Source organism: Capronia epimyces, assembly GCF_000585565.1.
Source record: "Capronia epimyces CBS 606.96 chromosome Unknown aczIQ-supercont1.10, whole genome shotgun sequence".
Classification (NCBI taxonomy): Eukaryota; Fungi; Ascomycota; class Eurotiomycetes; order Chaetothyriales; family Herpotrichiellaceae; genus Capronia; species Capronia epimyces.
In genome coordinates, this window is record NW_006912913.1 from 960,636 (window position 1) to 981,087 (window position 20,452).

At 52.6% G+C, this 20,452-nt stretch overlaps 7 protein-coding genes across 7 annotated transcripts; 2 read left to right on the plus strand and 5 right to left on the minus strand.

Annotated features, from left to right (window-relative positions):
* Positions 1–1,247: 1,247 nt before the first annotated feature.
* On the minus strand, positions 1,248–1,922 carry A1O3_09907 (uncharacterized protein; the record flags this gene model as incomplete). Its single annotated transcript, XM_007739998.1, has 1 exon — positions 1,248–1,922. One exon carries the CDS (start codon positions 1,920–1,922, stop codon positions 1,248–1,250), a length of 675 nt encoding a protein of 224 aa, XP_007738188.1.
* Positions 1,923–2,783: 861 nt separating this feature from the next.
* On the minus strand, positions 2,784–4,158 carry A1O3_09908 (uncharacterized protein; the record flags this gene model as incomplete). The annotated part of the gene is made up of 3 exons (XM_007739999.1): positions 2,784–3,084; positions 3,141–3,993; positions 4,104–4,158. The coding sequence occupies 3 exons, from the start codon at positions 4,156–4,158 to the stop codon at positions 2,784–2,786; spliced, it is 1,209 nt and encodes a 402-aa protein (XP_007738189.1).
* Positions 4,159–6,913: 2,755 nt separating this feature from the next.
* On the plus strand, positions 6,914–8,083 carry A1O3_09909 (DNA-3-methyladenine glycosylase II; the record flags this gene model as incomplete). The annotated part of the gene is made up of 1 exon (XM_007740000.1): positions 6,914–8,083. The coding sequence occupies one exon, from the start codon at positions 6,914–6,916 to the stop codon at positions 8,081–8,083; it is 1,170 nt and encodes a 389-aa protein (XP_007738190.1).
* A 118-nt stretch (positions 8,084–8,201) lies between these two features.
* Positions 8,202–8,731, minus strand: A1O3_09910 (ubiquinol-cytochrome c reductase subunit 7; the record flags this gene model as incomplete). The annotated part of the gene is made up of 4 exons (XM_007740001.1): positions 8,202–8,297; positions 8,348–8,401; positions 8,455–8,570; positions 8,623–8,731. The coding sequence occupies 4 exons, from the start codon at positions 8,729–8,731 to the stop codon at positions 8,202–8,204; spliced, it is 375 nt and encodes a 124-aa protein (XP_007738191.1).
* Positions 8,732–9,393: 662 nt separating this feature from the next.
* A1O3_09911 (uncharacterized protein) lies at positions 9,394–10,431 on the plus strand (the record flags this gene model as incomplete). Its single annotated transcript, XM_007740002.1, has 1 exon — positions 9,394–10,431. One exon carries the CDS (start codon positions 9,394–9,396, stop codon positions 10,429–10,431), a length of 1,038 nt encoding a protein of 345 aa, XP_007738192.1.
* Positions 10,432–12,208: 1,777 nt separating this feature from the next.
* A1O3_09912 (ribonucleoside-diphosphate reductase large chain) lies at positions 12,209–15,149 on the minus strand (the record flags this gene model as incomplete). Its single annotated transcript, XM_007740003.1, has 4 exons — positions 12,209–12,252; positions 12,306–14,820; positions 14,875–15,032; positions 15,131–15,149. The coding sequence occupies 4 exons, from the start codon at positions 15,147–15,149 to the stop codon at positions 12,209–12,211; spliced, it is 2,736 nt and encodes a 911-aa protein (XP_007738193.1).
* A 949-nt stretch (positions 15,150–16,098) lies between these two features.
* Positions 16,099–19,248, minus strand: A1O3_09913 (uncharacterized protein; the record flags this gene model as incomplete). The annotated part of the gene is made up of 1 exon (XM_007740004.1): positions 16,099–19,248. One exon carries the CDS (start codon positions 19,246–19,248, stop codon positions 16,099–16,101), a length of 3,150 nt encoding a protein of 1,049 aa, XP_007738194.1.
* Between the last annotated feature and the right edge of the window lie 1,204 nt (positions 19,249–20,452).

Below are 20,452 nucleotides of genomic sequence, written 5' to 3' on the forward strand. Positions count from 1 at the left end.
AGAAGTCGCATCAGGCTGAGACATCTTCTCGTCCGGGCGGCTGCAGGTTGCCTTGTGGTGTACTGTACGGAGTAGAGTAAGTGGCTTGCCGAGCAGGCGACTTAGGAAGTCTCAGGCGTCGCTGGGGGCGGAAGAAGATGGTAGGTTTAGGGCATGACTTTAGCGCTGCATCTGATCATCAATCGTCGAACCCCCAGCCCAACTGCATCATCAAGTCTCTCATCTCTGCACGGTCTGGTCGAGGAGCCAGCAAAGAAGTGTTCGGTATGAGACCTAATACGAACGTCGCCCATCATCCCCAAAGTATCCGTATATCGAGCCTCCCGCATCTCCCCATCAGCGGCTCGGGCCTTACCTCTCACCTCTTCTACCAATCCCGGAGGTCTCCTTATTCCCCTGCTGTCAGTTGTCGACAGCGCCTGAAGATTGAAGATACCTATGATCACCACGGGCAATGGAAACTGTAACTGACAGATTGACTGCATCTGTCTCATGTCCTCGCGCTTCAAATCCAGCCGCGGTCCCCGATCATCGATCATCCACCGCGGGCCCCTCTGCAAACGATCAGGACTTCCCTCTTTCTACCCCACCGCATCCCCTGTGAAGTGGACAAGAGGAGGAACACTTCAGAAGATGGAGCGGCAGGTCTTGATCCATAAGGCATCTCCATGAGGCAGCTCGATTAAAAGAAGAAGCTCGTTAGATTATTACCAGGACGAGGACTTCAGTTCTTAGATATCATAACCGATCTTTTGATGCTGATGACGCCTTGCAGAACGAAGCCGAACAACCCTGTGCCGGTACCATCCTTGTTTTGCGCCCTCGTCCAGGCCAGCCTCAAGGTAACATAACATGCCAATCCCTACGAGCACAAAGTCCTCTTCAAGAACGCAACTTCCCTCGGGTGCAAGATCTCCCTCGCCGAGCCCATCAACTCATAATGATCGGCGTCGACCATGACAAACTCCTTCGGTTCGCTGAGCTTGCGATACTGGTTCATCACCATATCTGGAGGACAACTGGTGTCTCTTGTCGCAACTCCAAAGAACACTGGAGTCGGGCACAAGCTTTTCAAATGACCCATTGGGAGTGAGAAGGTTGAGATATCCTCGAGACTACAAACGTTGCGCATTGCCTGTGTCAGCCAACCCCGACCAAGGGAACAAGGCGTAAAAAGCAGAAGAGAAGAAAAGAGACGGCAGCTCTCTCCACGTGCCAGCCTGCCTTATCAATTCATTGGGCAAAACTCACCTTCGCAACGTAAGTTCATTCCTCCACGTCGACCCGTTCGACACCCAGGGCAAGAAGAACGAAATTGATTCGGGACTGGGCAGCGCCGACTGGCCGCCCGGCTCCTTGGTCACCACGGGGACAGTGAGAGGAGGCTTGCCCTCTGCTCTGGCCAACCGATCCAGCTCGAATAAGGGCTGCATGGCGGTATTCAGCACATGGGGCGGCGCCAGTCTCCTGCAGATCTCTGCGCCGTCCAAGCCCGGTCCAAGAGCGACGACCGCCTTGACCCGCCGGTCAATGGCAGCGACGTAGACCGACACCGCGGCCGCCAGCGAGTACCCCCAGAGCGCGATCTTTGACCTGTCGACCTCCTCTCTCGTTTGGACATACGTCACGGCGTCACGCATATCATTCGCCTGTAGCCAGGTGGTGATTTCTTGTCTGGGCGCATAGGCCGCCGTGTCTGAAGCGCCGAAGCCTCTGTGGTCGTACACCAAACATGATAGTGGCAGGTCGGCCACGAACTTGGAGGCCACGTCGTCCAAGCCCATCTCCTTGATGCACGAGAGGCCGTGGGTGAGGATCACGCAGGGAAGCTTTGCTCCCGCTGCGATCGTCGGCGGCGTGAAGAACCAGCCGCGCAGGGTCACGCCGTCCGAGGTCTGGAATGAGATGTCGGTTCGGGGCATCGTTGCTAGCAGTCCCTGGAGTTTGGGACGTTGACTGGGCGCCGGCACTCTTGAGAAAGTTGGAAATGTCTCAGGTTCGCGTCAAGACTGAGAGCAAGCTTCACGGAGGTGTCGTTATTCGGATTGAGATTGAGAGATCACGACACTCTCCTTCTTGAGGCCAACAGCCGCGAGAGCATAGCTCTTATATATGATGTGTGATTACTCTCGTTGACTATTTAATCTTACATCTCACATCTTACTTCTGCATCTTACATAAAGCTCCAGATTGCACTGCACTACCGAGCTGACCGTTACATTTCATTTCATCCTACACCATGGTCCTTCTCTTCTGAAGAGTCGTCAACCTGCTACGTTCTTGTCTCAGAGACGGCCATCTGACCGACCACCCACATCAGGGAGCCCTGGAATATCATCAACATTGGAGGTGTCTTGGCCTAACCGCTTTGTCCTTACTGCTTACTGGTTTACGGTACTAAACAATAAGACAAGGCGGATGGAGTTCGAGAGTCAGCACGCCCAGGGCTTGGACGCTGACACACGTAGAAAGCAAGAAACATATTCGTTTGTCTGTTATTGCCTATCCACACGCAAGCCCTTGAAGCGCTGTTCGCTCCGTCTCAATCTGCCAGTAGATGTTCCCAACACAAACCCGAAGACCCCGCCATTCCTAGATGCGCATGCGCTTCTTGCAATCTGGCAGGATCAAGCCATCAGCCTCTCCGAATGTTTTGTTCTTTTTCTCTTCAACAGGAAAGGGCTCACTCGCAAGACTGGATGAAGACACGGTCGGGGGACATTATCCATCGCGTATTAAGCTAGTCTAAGTAACTGAAAAGAAAAACGCCACGGCCCGATGCTCTATATGAAGAGCATAGCCGCAATCAGAGCTCCGAGACCTGTCAATGGTGTGCTTACGCCGAAAGTGATACCAGAAGCATCGTTTTTGGCAGAGCTAGTAGCCGAAGCGGTTGCAGAGGAACCGCCTCCAGTGGCAGATGGGTTGGTCTCTGGGTTGGCCTTTCCGGTGACGCAGGTGTTGACACCCTTGATAACTCCATTATCGTGGGCCTGGTCGAATTCGTCACAGATGCTGGTATTGGTAGATTTGGTTTGGACGTTGGATCCACCTCGCACATCGGTCAGGGAAGGCAGTGTGACACTATTCAGACGTCAGAAAACGCAGCGCAAGTAGCGATGAAAAAACAAGAGACTTACTTGTCGAAGGTACCGGCGAAATCAAGAGCACCGACAATGGTCTTCAATTTGGGGAAGCCTTTGATAGCCTTGAGGCGGGTGTTGTTGGCGATCAAGAAGCCCCCTCCAATCTGAGTGAGGGAAGGGAACGAGAGGTTGCTCAACTCAGGGCTGTCAACGAAAGCCAGAGTACCGCCAGTCGCAGTCAGGTTGGGGGCGGAGAAGGTCTGGAACGAGTCGGAGTAGAAGCCCATGGAGCCGGCAACGTTGGCAAGAGACGGCATGTCAACCTTGCTTACGTTTCGGAAGGTCAAGTTCGCGGCATCTTGAAGATTAGGGAAGCTGATCGCCAGGTCGCGACCGTTGGCCGAGAATGAGAGCGCAGTGGTAACGTTTGCCAGATCGTTGACGTTGACAGTTGTGAGGTAGGGGTTGTTGTTAATATCCATGCTTCCAACAGCGGTCAATTCAATGCCGTTTATGTTGTTCAACTGGGTGTTGGAAATATAGATCTGGTTGGACTTGGAGAGACCCTGATCGAAGTTCAGGCTCTGCAGAGCAGGGAGGCCAACCCAGTTGATCTTGTTGACAGCGGTGAGAGAGTTGAATTGAAGGGTTGATAGAATGGTCAAACCGGTCAAACTGAAGGTGCCACCGATGGAGTTGATTTGGTCAGATGTGATGGCCGTCAATTGGGTAACATTGTTGCCCGTCAAGTCACCGGTGATTTGTTGAACACCGTTGATTGAAAGTTGGCCAGAGGCGCTGGAGTCGATGATAACATCCCCATCGTATGTCTTGCAACCGGCGATCTGTTCGGCATCGGCACTGCTGGCGATTGTGATAGAAGGACCATCGCAAATATCGGTTGCAGCTAGTCCACTGTTAGCTCTAGCCCTTCGACGTTATTATTGTGGTATGTATCTTCAGGTCCATCTCTTCCAGTGTGTTACAGTCTCAACTGGATCGAGAGGGGACACGTACCGAGGACGGAGCTCGCCAGAGCGAGAGTGGGTAGTATGAATTTTGTGAAGGCCATTGTGAGACTAAGAGTCAGCGAAAGAGCTGAAATCAAGGTCAGTAATGGGTCAAGAAGGTCTGGACTGCGCGATGTGAGGAAAGGGTAACGTGGTTAGAGGTGAATGTGAGGTGAAGCCCCCTGGTGACGCGGCCACAAGGCGAGGAGGTGAACGGGTAGGAAGGTGACTTTGGGAAGTGCTGCTCACCTGCAATGCGATATTAAAGAAGATAGAAGGCGACAGCAGAGATCGAGCTGGCCAGAAGCAACTCGTAAGAACTTTTGCTGAGTGCGAATTAAGTTGTTGGGTTCTCGATGAACACGCAACGTCAAGGGATAAAAAGCTTCAGCGAGGGAGAAGCTGGTGTTGTGATTGCTTGGATTGTTGTTAACACAGCGAAGCCGGCGGCAGGGACGACCCTCTCTTCTTATTGAAGAGGACCAGGTGTCGACGTGTGGCTGGTTCGGGATGAAGTGAAGAAGGGAACAAACAGCAGCAACGACGGACTGTGCGTGAATGTGAGTGTGCTAAAGTAAACTTGGTGATGAAGATGGGGGATGGCAGGGAAAAAAGGAATGGGACTGGGAACTGGGAGAGGAGAAATGAGTGGACAAGGGCCTGTGGTGGTCCGAGTGGTCAAGGAGGCCACTGCACAGTGCGACTGCATATCCGTACGAGTACCGGCGTACATACCTGACCATACACGGGCAGCTCAAGTGAAGCCGCAGACGCGCCAGCTGAGAACCAGCCAACCGTGGGCCTCGCTGGGCCTCTGAATGGCAGATTCTAACTGCTTCAGTTGGGTGTCCGGCGACGGCTTCCTCCCGCAGCCAAGGGAGGCCTGCACAGCTCGTCGCCGCCAGTGTTGTTGGTGGAGCGGGATTGACACTCTAGCCACACTAAAACATAAAGGAGATGGCTGTACGGGGTATGGTATTGTCATCCGCCGCTGCCAGAGGTCTGAGCACCCGTACTTGATACTAACAGATGTTAGACATGTCATGATGCTCGCTGAGCATAGCCACTCCCCAGCATCAACACAACCACCCAAAGCAAACCACGGCTCCCCTTCACTTCATCCAGTGTCCACTGTCCACACCTCAATACTCCACCTACGAGCCAGCCCCCCACAGCCTAAGCTTTGCTTCAAGCCACCGTCAACGCAGGCCAGCCTATTCCATCCTCGCAAGAGAGTCCACGAGGGCGGAAGCTATGAAGCCAGCATGCGTCCTCATCTGAGACATTTGACGCGCAAGAACTCGCCACCTGCAACAAGCATCTGCTCAACAATCCCTTATATCTCTACCGGGTCGAAGATAAGAGATGCCGTGTAGACACTCTACTAGCCACTACCCTATCTCGCTTGTTCGATTCATCAAAAAACCAGTGATGGATGGTTGTATGCAGGAGTTCCGAGGAATCCCAGTACACACAGTACGGGGTAGTGACACGCCGTCAGCCACGCATGGCCGAAACGATGTTGACAGTTGGCTCCCGTGTTATCGAGGAAAAATAATGGGAGGCAGGGACATGTTTCTCGAGACATCTCGCGAAGTTATTATTTCACACAGATTCCGATGCCAAAGTTGTCACAAGAGGAGGACTGACTCCGAACGGAGTGGCACATCATGCAAGCTACTCTAGGCTATCCGCTTTCAAACTTCAAACTTCAAGTTTCAATGCGTCGGCCCCGGTCAGATCGACGCGATGATCAAGATGGCGTGAAACTGACAATAATTTCATCTTCCGACGGCCTGGACTGTATGTTGATCTGTCGCTGGAATTATCATCAACATCATCAAAATTGTGGTATATTAGAGAGTCCTCTCTCTGAGTACGCGCGATGGACCATGCATATCCGTCGGACTTGTTCCACCATCGCTTCTTAGCGCATTTGTTGTTACAACACCAGTACCGTACGTATTCTTTACAAGCCAGGCACACAGAATCCCTGCTCCGAAGATAGTGCTATCCCCTTTGGGATGTCCACTCTCGATATGCAAATGCGCAATTTCCATGAGATCCGCCCACAACACATGAGGTGGACGACCATAATAATAAAGATATTAGATGTGACTTAATCATCTCGCAGCATCTAACAGTAGTCGAGACATGCTGCTCCAGGCGAATTTGTGTCGGGACAGCGCGGATACCCTCGAACGCCCGACGGTTTGCAAAATGTACTCAAGTGGGGAGACAATTCGCCGCCACAAGGTCTGTCTCTGCCCGCCGAGGCCGCGCAACCTCCAGAACCCAAATGGTCGGAATCAGCATCATGTAACTGCGGGAATACGCCATGATTGCACAACATGACACGTTTGTTCTGCATGAATTGTTCACCCCCAAGATGTTGTCCTAACCTCCCAACCTGGATTTTACAAAATCCTCGGGTCTTTTCCCAATTGAAGGTTCCGTGGTCCAGCGAGAGACGCGCCGAAGGTGCCCCTCCAATCTGGTCACGAATTCACGTGATGCGGCTTACCTCAGCCAGTACGCCTTGGCCAATCCAGGCAGCAATGCCAGAAAGATGAGGCTGGGTGCCTACATATGTAGGTTGGTTGCAAGAGACACCAGATGACGACGTACTAATGGTAACAACCCGTCCCATTGAGTGTTGAAGGATTTTACTATCCGTACCTGTCAACTCTATTGGGTTCTGTTCAGATGATTTGACTTGTTTGCATATGTCTCCAACACCCTGATTTGGATGATCCAACCTCTCAGAAAAACACCCCACCTCAACGGAGTTGAATGCTGGCTCGTCCTTTCGTGACCATGTCTCTACGCAGGTCTAATAGGGTTGCATCTATTGTCGTTCCTGCTGCTGCAGCCCTACCAGCTGTGTCGATCAACGGGTCGAAGAAGCGTCCCGCAAACGGCCAGGCAGAGGTAACGAATGCCAAAAAGTCAAAGCTGGAAAGGCAACAGAGCCTCACGAATGGAGATAATGACGAGCCAGAGTTCAAAGTGCCAGTGACGCCACGGAAGAATTCTCGAAGCAATGGCACAAAGCTGTCCCAAAAACCACCGTTGACCCCAACGCCAAGTTTGGTCAATGTTATTCGGGCTCCTTATAGCACAGGCGATATCAATGGTTCCTCGCCGCCGCCGGATCGCCCTGTTGAACCACATGTAACGAATGCCACCTTGGTCACGCCGGGGGGTACTCAAAAGGTCGCATACCCTAATGGTCTTCCGGAGTCTTCACCATCAAAAACAGGACTACCTCGCCCGACAGCTACTACCAACACAATCCTAGAGCAAGCATGCAACCACCTCATCAGCGTCGATCCGCGCCTCAAGGTGTTGATAGAGACGCACCCCTGCCACATATTCTCTGCTCGAGGTCTTGCGGAACAAATCGATCCCTTCCGGTCCTTGACGAGTGGGATCATAGGTCAGCAGGTATCCGGTGCGGCTGCTAAGTCGATCAAGAATAAATTCGTCGCTTTGTTCAACGAGGAAGGCTCAGACGGGGCGCACTTTCCAACACCGGCTCAGGTCGCTGCTACTGACATCGCGCGACTGCGACTTGCAGGTCTTTCTCAGCGAAAGGCAGAATATATCCAGGGTTTGGCAGAGAAGTTTGCTACGGGTGAACTGACGACTGACATGCTTATGAGAGCTACGGATGAGGAAGTCATGGAGAAGTTGATCGCCGTTCGCGGGCTGGGAAAGTGGAGCGTCGAGATGTTCGCCTGCTTTGGTCTGAAGCGATTGGACATTCTCTCCACGGGCGACCTGGGTGTGCAGCGCGGCATGGCGTCTTTCTATGGCAAAGACGTCAAGAAACTCAAAGCCAAGGGAGGTGGGAAGTGGAAATACATGTCGGAGCAGGACATGCTGGACAAGTCTGCGCCGTTCGCTCCATATCGAAGCTTGTTCATGTGGTACATGTGGAGGGTGGAAGATGTCGACGTCGATGTCATGCAGAGCGCCGTGTAATATTTGAACTCTTAGAGCCTGTGGTATATGTACAGTGCCTTGCAAGGCCATGACTTGTCGGACGGGAGCTACCCGCGTGTTCGGGTTTGCTACCGAGTCCTGCCCTAGCTTTTGCTTTCTACTTCTTCCTCTGAACAATAATGGACTCCAAATCGGCGCGCTCCTTCAGCTCCGCTTCGATTTCCTCGATGATTGGGCTCAAGTATTTGACATCCTAGATGGAAATCAGCGACCAGACGTGTCTCTAAGAGAAAGGGGTCTCACCTCCTCCGGTTTTGTCTGTTCGGCAGCAGGTAATAGTTGATGGGCCAAGGAGCACTATCGCCGGTTATTAGCATTCGGGTGTCAGGATTGTAACGGTGTTTCCATACTTGGAAAGCTCTTCTCAGGCGAAAGACTCGGTCGTATGATTCTTTGGGGGACAATCTCTTCAGCGCAAGCTGCACGGTATCATTTTCTTCGGGGATCAAGTCGTCGGCTCTCAGACCTACACCACAGTCAGTGTTGTTTCGAGCAGAGAGGATGTCGTGATGTCAAACCCAGTCTTCTGTAGCCGGCCGCATCGGCATACCAGTTGGCGAAGGGGACTATCCACCTCTTCAGCCATGGCCGTTTCAAGATGTAAGGTGCGAGCGAAGGAGCAGACATGGTGGCTCAGGTGCGCGGCGGGAAATCAGAGGCTGAGGAAGAGGAAGAGCAAGTAGGTCGATTGAGCGCACCCTCGAAGCTTTGTCGTCGAACGCAGCAGTGAGAGAATGCGAGCAATATGACTGGTGCTTGGCGTGGATGTAGCGAGAAGCAGCACTAAAGCTCAGCGTTCCCAACCAGGAAGCTTGACCGACATGCTCTCACCCACTTTCATCATCCCCAGCATGAAGGTCGACTCCTCACCACCTACATGTACAGTTCCTAATCGCTCTTCACAGCAGCGACGGTTCTGGGCGGACTCTTGTCCCTGTCGACCTCCCCTTATCTTTACTTCGTGGTCTCTGCTCATGGCCTTTGTTAACCGCTGACAAGGCCCTGCGTCGGCTTCGGCCAGACCCCGCGGTTTTGCACGACACCTAACGACGTTGCAACGGAGACCACTATCGTCCGACTCCCTGCCCTTTTGTATCACTTCATTGCGCCAACTCCCACTTCCTAAGCCTCTGTCCGTCATGAGCACGTTATTGGGGCGACTTGAACACTTATAAAGAGGACTCCAAAGGATGTCCTACGAGCGAAGCCCTGAACAAACACCCTCTATCGTATCTTCCCAATATGCTACGCCGACCAATAATTCATCCTCCTCCAGCAACTACGATACGATGTCTCCCACTCGCCCGAGAGACTCCCTCATTTCCCGATTACAGATACAGTCGACACAAATTCCGAAGGCGTGGATCAGCCCCATATGTGGTGCCGGTGCCGGTTTTGCAAGCGGCATCATAACATGTCCTCTCGATGTGATAAAGACTAAACTGCAAGCCCAAGGCGGCTTCGTATCCAAAAAATCAATGTCGCATACGAATCATCTCTACAAGGGCATTGTGGGCACTACTCGTGTGATCTGGCGGGAAGAAGGAATACGCGGGATGTACAGGGGTCTGGGCCCCATGTTGCTTGGCTATCTACCCACCTGGGCGGTGTACCTGACCGTCTATGAGAAGACACGCGAGTTTTATTACGATCGGTGTGGCAGTTGGTGGGTGGCTCGGTGCTACTCGTCGCTCACCGCTGGCGCATGTTCGACGATTCTGACGAATCCAATTTGGGTCATCAAAACCCGATTGATGTCACAGAGCACCAAAGCTGCTAGCGACGGCATGCGCGCTCCATGGCACTACACGTCGACCTTAGATGCGGCGAGGAAGATGTATCAGACCGAAGGAATCTTATCCTTCTACTCCGGACTCACACCCGCCCTTCTTGGCTTGACCCATGTTGCCGTTCAATTTCCACTGTACGAATATTTTAAGATGAAGTTCACCGGCTTTGGCATGGGCGAACATCCAGCTGAAGACAGCGGTGCAAACTGGATTGGGATCTCAGCAGCCACGTTCCTGAGCAAAATCTGCGCCAGCACTGCAACATATCCACACGAAGTCCTACGGACTCGCCTTCAGACCCAGCAACGAACGTCCGGTATTTCAACGTCGGACGGGATGGCCGTCAAAGCAAGATATAGCGGCATCCTCCACATGTGCAAAGTCATCCTCCAAGAGGAAGGCTGGCGGGCATTCTATGCAGGCATCGGCACAAATCTGATCCGCGCCGTCCCGGCCGCCATGACTACCATGCTAACCTACGAATGGTTACAAAAATTCATCCACCGAGCCCAAATCAAAGGCGAAGAATTGAAGTGACCGACCGAAGCTTATCCGACATGACTGCAAAATCCCTCTTCCCTGCCCTTGACAATTCGACTTTGCAAGGTGTGGGGGTTTATTTGGGCCGGGTCCTGATGTTTCGTTCGGATCTCGTCTCATGACTGTCAAATTACTTAGCAGTGCGCGCTGGTCGAGTAAGTCGCGGCGGATCTCAGAGCCGGTTCTTCTTTTTGACAACTGCTTCTTATTGTCGGCGTTTTGCTTCAGCGGAAGGGTGGAAAGGAGTAAGCAACTCTTTGGACTAGGCATTCCGTTGACGCGGATGTGCCTTGAGCATTCCATTTTGGGCTGCTACCCGGACCAGACCTACTCCAGGCCGCATAGAGCATGGGACCGGCGGTATTCGACATAGCTGCGGGCAACATGTCTCCCTCGATGGCAGAGACCGACCTAGATGCGATCTTACTCCCTACGTTTCGTCTCAAATCGATAGCGTGAAAAGAGAACAGGGCTGGAGCTGCTATAAAGCCTAGAGAAAGCGCACAAGTCACAGGATAAGAGCGGTCGAATGTGTCATGACAAGGGAGATACCCTTGAAGGAAGAGAACGAGAGGGAGAGGGAGCAAGCCACAAGGAGATGTAGACGCAATGAAATGACATTAGATCCATCGTTAAATGATATCTACCTACTCGTAGTACCTACTTATTGCAAGTTATAGACTTTGCCTAGTTCTTTGTCATTATTGAATGGCGAGTATTTTGTCTGCTAGGCATACGTTTCTAAGAATATCCGTAAGGTACATTAACCGGGATCAAAGCTCGTCGGCTCTAAATCATTTCTTTTTCCACGCCTTGCGGGCGAAACGAGACGAACGAGTCCCAAGAGACAGCTGCAGGTTCACATTTGATGTATGTCTGTCTACGCAGTATCCGTATACCGATGAAAATAGAGAAGCATTCATCCGAGTTCAAGAAAAGAAATGTGAAGTACATGTCATGTATATATATTTACACATGTCACACGTGGGGTTCGCACCTAGATACCTTTTATAGAATCAATAATAAATCGTGTTACTGTATATCTGTATCTGTACCTGTACATGTACATGCACATGTACCTGGAATTACTACTAATTACTACTATCCGTACAGATCTTGAAGATTGCAGACCTACGACGATCTACGACGGCAATGATAGCGACTGCAACTGCAATATTGGATATTGAGTATTATGTCTTTTCGTTCGCGTCGAAGGTCGGTCGTGAGTGCATGTGTGCTGCTTGGGAAACGGGAAATGGGAAATGGGAAAAAAAGGAAATGGAATCTCAAATAAGGGACCGAGTATATCAACACACTTAACATTCATAGGCACAGAGTACGAGCTCGATACCTCACTCCCTCCTTGACAAAGCTGGACGAGGTTCTCCAAGTCTTCGGAAAGTAAGAACTCATTATACAGTCGCCGTCCCGTCCGTCTCATGTCAGAGATGCAAAAAAAAGGCAGATTCAACCCCGTAAGAGTGCATGCCTCCCATCCAAACCAGTTCAACTCCATTTGAAGCGGATACATCGAGGCTTCAGGACTACTGTGCTGCTCGTCGTCTCTAGACGAGGTGGTGTAGTTCTTGCTACACTTCACAAGCCTCAAAGAGAGCCTCTGATCCCATACAGAAACCAGAAACCAAAACACATGATATGATCATTTGCATGCTGTACAGTCGCGGTAGACCACAGGCAACATTCCACTGGCTGCGGCAGCCGACACCCATGAACAAGGCCAAAGCCAACTGTCCGTGTTGGGTTGACATCTGCTTTAACCACTGCACATCACGCAGGCATCCCCGTTTTCAATTGAACCTGGGCGCACGCGTCAGTAAGAAATGGCCAGGTCTGGGGACGGGATAACTTACAAGCCAAAACCTTCTGGGAATAGATATCCACCTCACGTTCTGCCGAGTCGCTCTGTGCATCTTCTTCTTGCACACGCTTGACCTGCTCTCGGTTCTCGAGGCTCTCCTCCACAATCGGTGTGCCGATGGGGTCCGTCGGCAGGACTTTGGGGCTGGGCTCTTCACTGCTAGATCCCTCACTCAATCGCGTCTTGGCTAGCTTGTTGACAAGTTCCAGGTTTTTATCTTCGCTGGGAGGAGGGGTGGATGTGGGTGTGGGAATGCCGTTCAGAGAAGTAGTCGAACTGCTCCCAACAAAGTTGGGTGTCTTAGTGGCGTACATTGGACGAGGAACCGAGGTGTAGCTCTGCCCAAAGCCCAGCGAGGTACGTTTCTTAGGCAGGCTTCGTTCACGTGCCACATTGGTGTCGGTGACCTTGAGCTGTTCTTGGTCGACAGTGAATTGGATGGGAGCGCTGGCTGCCATGGTCCGTAGGTAGTACATTCCAGTCTTCAAACCCATCTTCCAGCCTGCGAAGTGCATCGATGTAAGCTTGCCCATTGTTGGCTCCTTGAGATGGATGTTCAGGGATTGAGACTGATCAATGAAGGCACCGCGATCGGCGGCCATCTGCAGGATAGTACGTTGGCTGATTTCCCAGACGGTCTTGTAAAGAGCTTTGATGTCGGCGGGAATGTTGGGGATGTTCTGAATCGAACCACCATCTGCAATGATGCGGTTCTTCATGTTGTCGGACCAGAGCCCGAGGTCCACCAGATCCTTCAGAAGCCATGGGTTGACGACTTGGAATTCGCCAGCCAACACACGACGGGAGTAAATGTTGGATGTGTAAGGCTCGAAACATTCATTGTTGCCCAGAATCTGCGAAGTGGATGCAGTAGGCATGGGCGCAACAAGGAGAGAGTTGCGGACCCCATACTTGGCGATCTCGGCCTTCAACGAGTCCCAATCCCAAAGGTCCGTTGGGGTGACGTTCCACATGTCATACTGGAGGATGCCTTGCGAGACAGGACTGCCTTCATAGGTTTCATAGGTACCTTGCTCCCGGGCTAGTTCACATGATGCTGTGAGGGCGGCATGGTAAATAGTTTCGAAGATCTGAATGTTGAGTTGACGAGCCTCTGGAGAGTCAAATGGAAGACGCAGAGCGAGGAAAGCATCTGCAAGGCCTTGGACACCGAGGCCAATTGGTCGGTGGCGGAAGTTGCTCTTTTTCGCCTCCGGAACAGGGTAGTAATTGATGTCGATGATCTTGTTCAGGTTGCGAGTGACAACTTGGACGACCTCATGGAGGCGGCCGAAATCATACTCTCCACGAGCTTGATCGACGAAAGTAGGGAGGGCCAGAGAGGCAAGATTGCAGACAGCAACCTCATCTGGCGCACAATATTCGACAATCTCGGTGCAGAGATTGGAGTTCCGGATCGTACCCAGGTTCTTCTGGTTGCTCTTGTTGTTGCAGGCATCCTTATATAGCATAAAAGGAGTTCCGGTCTCGGTCTGAGCTTCGAGGATAGCATACCAGAGTTTCTGGGCTTTGATGGTTTGGCGACCACGCCCCTCCCTCTCATATTTTTCAAAGAGAGCCACGAACTCATCGCCGTAAACGTCAGCAAGGCCGGGTGCCTCGTGGGGACAGAACAGAGTCCAGTCCTGGTTCTTTTCGACGCGTTGCATGAAAAGATCAGGAGTCCACAGAGCATAGAAGAGGTCACGTGCACGAACTTCTTCCTTGCCATGATTTTTTCTCAGGTTCAACCACTCGAACACATCAGCGTGCCATGGCTCTAGATAGATTGCAAAGGCGCCAGGGCGCTTGTTGCCACCTTGGTCCACATAACGGGCAGTGTTGTTGAAGACTCGGAGCATGGGAATGAGCCCATTGGAAGTGCCGTTGGTCCCAGCGATGTATGAGCCGGTGGCACGGATACAATGAGCGTTGAGGCCAATGCCGCCGGCAGTCTTCGAGATGAGCGCACAAGTCTTCAGAGTGTCGTAAATACCATCAATACTGTCCTCTTTCATGTCAATCAAGAAGCATGACGAGAGTTGGGGTTGAGGCGTGCCTGCGTTGAAGAGTGTTGGAGAGGCGTGAGTGAAGCACTTCTGGGACATGAGATTGTATGTCTCGATGGCCTTTTCAACATCGTCTCCATGTATGCCAACAGCAACACGCATGAGCAGGTGCTGTGGTCGTTCGGCAACTTGATTGCCAATCTTCAGTAGATATGATCTCTCCAGTGTCTTGAAGCCAAAATATTGGTAGTTAAAGTCTCGATCGTACACGATAGCCGAGTTCAACTCATCAGCATGTCTCATGACACACTCATAGGTCTCGTCCGAGATCATCGGGGAGGGCTTGTTGTTCTTCGGGTTGATATAGTGGTAGAGATCCGAGATCACCGAGGAAAATTGTTTCTTGGTCTGCTTGTGGAGGTTTGAAACAGCAATACGGGCTGCTAGGATGGCATAGTCGGGATGTGTGACCGTCATGTAAGCAGCAGTCTCTGCAGCCTGGGATGGGGTTAGTGCTCTAAACATTGATTTACCAGCAGTGACACAACTGACCAGATTGTCGAGCTCAAACGTAGTCACGCCCTGGTAGACGCCCGAAATCACTTTCTGTGTGATAGCTGCTGCATCGACGTGCTCAGGATCGAGGCCATAGCACAGTCTGGACACGCGGGCCGTGATCTTGTCGAACTGCACGCGTTCTTTGCGTCCATCTGAAAAAGTCTGTCAGCACCATGGACATGCTGGGAGCGAGCTCTTAGAGCGAGCCCAGAGCTTATTGATGCTCTGCTAGGAGGAGACGGGAACGTACCTCGCTTGAAGACGAACATCCTGCCGGGTTCGCGTCTGTTGCTGAGTGGTGCTCAGTGTGAGGAAAAACTGGTGGCTAACAGATAGGACTGAAGGCGGCAGGCAACAAGACCGCTGAGCCTGCTCTTGATGTATTAACCAGGACTCCTAAGTACCACAGAGATACAGGTAGCAGCAGAGGAGCGTTGTGAAGTCGAGGAACAAAGTGCAGAGAGGGAGGAACCAAAACAACAATTAGATATATACGCCCTACGCGCCTTAGAACGCGTTCGTTCTCGCGTGCGTGTCGACACGGGTTGCAGGGGCTCCAGGCTCCAAATCCCATTTAACTGGCGTCTGCCTGCGCCAACTTGCCCCGCTTCACTTTACTCTGCAGTTGCTGTAGCAGCTTTGTAACTTTTTGCTTTTGCCACCGCAGTCCACCACTCTCCCTGCTCTGCTCCCTGATCCCTGCTCCCTTTCAGATGCCTGACTGCCAGCCTCTCCAGCCTTCCTCTCAAGCACTCCAGACCGTGATCTGCAGGCGCAGACAGCCCGCGCAATACTACTGATACCATCTCCTGCAATGTCGTCTCGCCCCTAGCACGACATGGCCTCGATCGATCGACATTGACAAATGCCGCGTCAAAAGTGGGACACTGTTAGTGTGAGGGTGCTGGCTCGAGGCCACAGACCAGGCTGACAAACTCAGGATCAGGATCAGGACCAGGATCTTGATTAATATTCCCACGCAAAACACTCTTGGGTTTCTATACATATTGTGCCGTGTAACTCTCACTAGACACCGTCGCTCAATATACATGTTTGTGACCGACCAACTCCGATCTGCGTCTTGATCAAATCCCCACCAACGACCGTAAGATCCAGCCACATCTGTTTCAACACATTTGCAAGAATTGTCGGCCAGCCTCAGCCTCGGCCTCATTCAAGAGCGGGATCAATACAAACGCCACTCGTTGCAGTGGTTATTCAAACTGCCCTTTCTTTCCCTCTCCCGTTTGTGGTCTCATCATCTGGATCGTAGTTCTCGTCCCGTTCCCTAACGCTGCTCATCCTTTTGATGTGGTCCCTTTCCTTGTCCTCATCGTGGTCCGCTTCGCTTCTGTTGCTGCTCAGCAGACTCAACGCATCGGCATTGACCACTCGCAGCTTTTCTTTGGGGACCGTGAACATGACCTGGACAACTCGTTTCTGCACCGCGGTCTCCACGTCCCAGTCATCATCCTCATCCTCAAATTCGCCGTCGTGGTCATCCAATGTTACTCCAGGAACCGGCTTCCTGCGGACTGTGGAGGATGGTCCAGCTTCACTGGGACCTAGACCGTCGTTATCCCAGTCCTTGGCTCCTCGCTTGCCTCGCCAGAATGATGCCCCTGCACTCAAGGCTCTATTTAGACCAGCGTCTGTCATTTCTGGCTGTGCAGAGTGCTTCGTAGGGCTCGATTGGGTGCTTCGGGGTTCCAGTGTAGCAACACGGTTCTGGACATCGACACTGCCCGTGCCTGTGAAGACCCGCCTCATGCTGCCCAGCAGATTCAATGCCCTCCGCCCAGAGCCAGTAAGGCTACCCGCTCTGGCATATTTATCCTTGCTCGGGCTCTCGGCGAGCGTTCTGTAATCACGCCCTCCATGCAATTGACGCTGATTACTTCGATTCAAGAGAGCTTGATCCTCTCCTACCAGCGCACGACGCCAGCTACTCGGAGCGGATGAGAGAGTGGCGGCATGGTCCTTGGAGGTCAAATATCTGGTAGAATTGATATTGAGGGACACGCTGCGGTTTGAAGGCGCCCTGGCAAGGCCGGAACTGGGATCGTGCGGCAGTTGGCCTTGTCCGGGGGTTCCGAATCGAGTCATAGCAGCTGCAGCGCCCGAGAAGAGCGCATATCCTGCGCTGGCACTTCTTTGAGACAGGTTGCGCGACAGTGTACCAACCGCCGATTTCTGAATGGACGAGCTGGTCGTCATGCTATTCTCCGAAAGATTGCTGCCCGTTCGGTCCGACTTTTCTGGCGAGGCACGCCCTGCACCTCCTCCAGCAGGACGAAATTGTGAGAGGTTGGAATATGTTCGGCTATACGCTTGGCTGGTGCTTCTTGACAAAGTCATGGTCTCGGCAGCTGATTGCCAGTCCTCGACCCAGCCGTCGACCTCTTTCTTCCGCTGTACTGCAGCTTCGTTCTGTAAAGAAGTCTCTGCCATGGCTACAGGGTCGCCAAACGGGTCGCTCGCCATTGAGCTCCCATCACTCCCAGCCTTTGGAGTCTTTATCCTCTTCCATGACCCAACCTGGCTGCCCTCCTCCTCTTCATCAATGCGAAAGACAGCTCCTGGCATTGCTCCAGGAGGATGTTGGTTGAATGGCCCGACTCCCGTGGGGGCTTTCGAGATTATATTCTTTCTTAGGCCCCTTGTGGGACTGGGGACTTCCATTTGAACGCCGGTGCGCTCGGCATATCGAGAATCGTTGCTCTCTCCTCTGCCCGCACCCACAGCCAAACGTACTCTTCCATTGTTGTCTGTTAGAGCTACCGGTGCCCAGGGAAAAGGATCTCCAGAGCTCTCGAGCTGACGTTCCTGAATGCCACCCCAGCTGGCACTTCTCATTCCGTCACCTTTCTCTCGAATGTCTCCAGGCGGTGTAGGTGAGCGGTACCGTTCGGCGCCCAGTGCAAGTTCTCTGATCTCCTTTTCTCGGAGGGCACGCCTCGCTCTGAGCTTCCGTGAATACAGGAGCCACACAATTGCCACACCAGCAGCAGCTGCCAGGCCGAGACCGAGACCGGCTCCCAAACCTGCCCTTTCGGAGGGCTTCAGTCCCGTAGTCGATGACTGTGAATTTCCCGATGCAGAAGGTGAGCCTGACGGGTAGGGATTTGTGTAGGTGTTGGTCCATTCCAGACTTGTTGTATTTAAGAACAAGAGCCTGTCAGACAACTGACGTTTTGCTTTTGAGCCGGATGTGCTGATGGAGTATCCACCAGTCACCATCATGACGCCTCCAGGAAGCATCGCCGCGCCATGGCCATATATGCCAGAGCCAGAGCTTGACGGAAAGGGATCAGAGGTTGAGCTGGGAGTCGACCATGCCCAATCCCCTTGGCCGCCGTACCCCTGGCCTACTTCCAAGATGACAAGTTGAGGCTGTGCTGGCGTGCTGATGTCCCCCACCCATCCGCCGAACACCACGATCTGGGACCCATCCTCGGTCAAGATGGCGGTGTGTCCAGAACGTGGTTCGATGGTTGTCACGTCTCTCGTCCTGAATTTGCGGGTCCCAGAGTCAACCATCTTAGACACTCCAACAAAAGCCCAAGACTCTTGCGGCAGAGCAAAGATGGCCAACTGTGACATGTTGATAAAAGCGGCCTGAGTATGGCCACCAAGCAGGACGAAATTCTGTTGCTGTGATACGTTGGCCCCCGACGTATTAGAGAAGGTCGGTGTTAGGGGCGTGATGGTCAATCCTGCTTCTGCAATCGGGGGAGCTCTTGATCCAGTCATTGATATTTGATAAGGCGAGCTTCCATTCGAAGATGAAGCCGGTTCAAAGGTCAGCATTGTGTTCGAGTAGACTGCATGAGAAACCCAGTTGGCCGCATCGACGGATGTTCCATTGGGGCACATCCCGCCAAAGATATACAGTGATAAATCTTCAACCGTGGCGCTTGGGGAGAACTCAAACCCAGCAGAAAGGTAGTTGCAGCCTAGGGAGCCGTCACCTGCGGCTAATGGTAGGCTGGTCCAGGTCCCGTTCTTCTCATCTTTGTTTGGTATGAACTTCCACAATTCGAGATCTTTGGCGGGATTTTCGCAGTCGCCTGCCAATACAGTGATGCCTTCATCATCGGGTACTGTTATGAATGCCTTGGAGTCGGCGTCGGACAAAAATGGAAGCGCATTAGATATCGGACTTTTCGAGGACGTGGAGGTCAGATTCTCTGAGGTGTCGAGCGCATATAGTGAAAACTGGGAGGAAGAAGGCTGCGGCGCGAAGAGGTAGGCCACCGAACCATCTTTGGCCGGGACAATGCGCGTCGGATTGTATGGCAGCTGCGCGGCCACGGGTGTAACGAAGGCCGCGAGACCAGTGGGAAGGAGGAGAAATCGTCGTAACATGTTCTCGTCAGGTGCGGGTTCAGGTCATTGTTGACAATCAACCCATCTGCGGCCTTCCGCGGCCGAGATTGACCTTTTCAAGTTTGTCGCCAACCCAGGGAACGGCAGCTGGTTTCAGGGTCGAGGGAGGAATTCGAGAGGATCTAACTATTAGAGGATCAGGGAGGCTGGCCATGCAGTCGCAGGAGGTGCTGTATGGTACTGGTATCGCGGGGCAGAGCTGGTAAGCGTGTAAACACACGCAGGGCATCTGCCAGCCTCCTAGGCCAGACTCGGCTCAAGGGTCTCTCGACTGCAGACGGTCAAACCAGTGGCGCCCAATCGACGTTCTGGTGCCAATGCAAGGAAGCTTGCGCCATTTTCGGGTTGGCTTTAGGTTGGCTAGGGTTTCCAGTGCAAGGGCTTAGGGGCAGCGAAGAAGAACTGAAGTCGCGATTGTTTGGGTGGCTGGTTACCATAACAACCGCACATTAAGATATCCAGATAAGCGAAGGCTGAGGAGGCGCTGGCCCTTCACACTTCACACAGTTCAGGAGACTCTGTATGTGTACCCAGCATTTCTACTTCGGATTTTAGGCGAGACTGGTTCATCTCCAAGCCACATCTTGTCATCTACTCTGTACGATCACGAGAACCAGTACTCCGTACTCCGTAACCTTTTCCCACTTAGGCAAATGGATTTGGCATATACTACCCAGAGGGTTCCCTACCCTGGCGTCCGCCTTCCCCCATGAGCGCATCACCTTTTTTCTGTTCGCAGGCTCTACCCCAGTCGGCGTATCAAGCCTTCGGCTTGCCATCCACCATTCACCTAGACCTCCTATTTCGCAAGGCCAACTCTTTTCTGCTTTTCTGCTGCGTAGTGCTCCCTTCAAGGTGTGTGGGCACGTGTCTTGGAGCAGCCCGTCCCGAAACGACCCTGGTCGATGTGATGAGATTGGCGTAAAGAAGCCAAGATGCATAGCTGGAAAGCCGCTGCACGCCACGCGTCAGTAGCGAGAAGCGCTATTTTATTTTTGAGCCCGAGTCATCTATTAACCCCAACGTGATGAGGAAGATTGGCCAGGCAAATCGTGTCTTCAAAAGGATCCTTCTGCCGGCGCGCATGGGAGGGATTGTCCGCTAGCCAGAAGACACAAATAGCGCCCACTTCAGTAGCATCAGTGGCAAGTTGTCGACTGGTCCGCACGAGCTGGACTTGGGT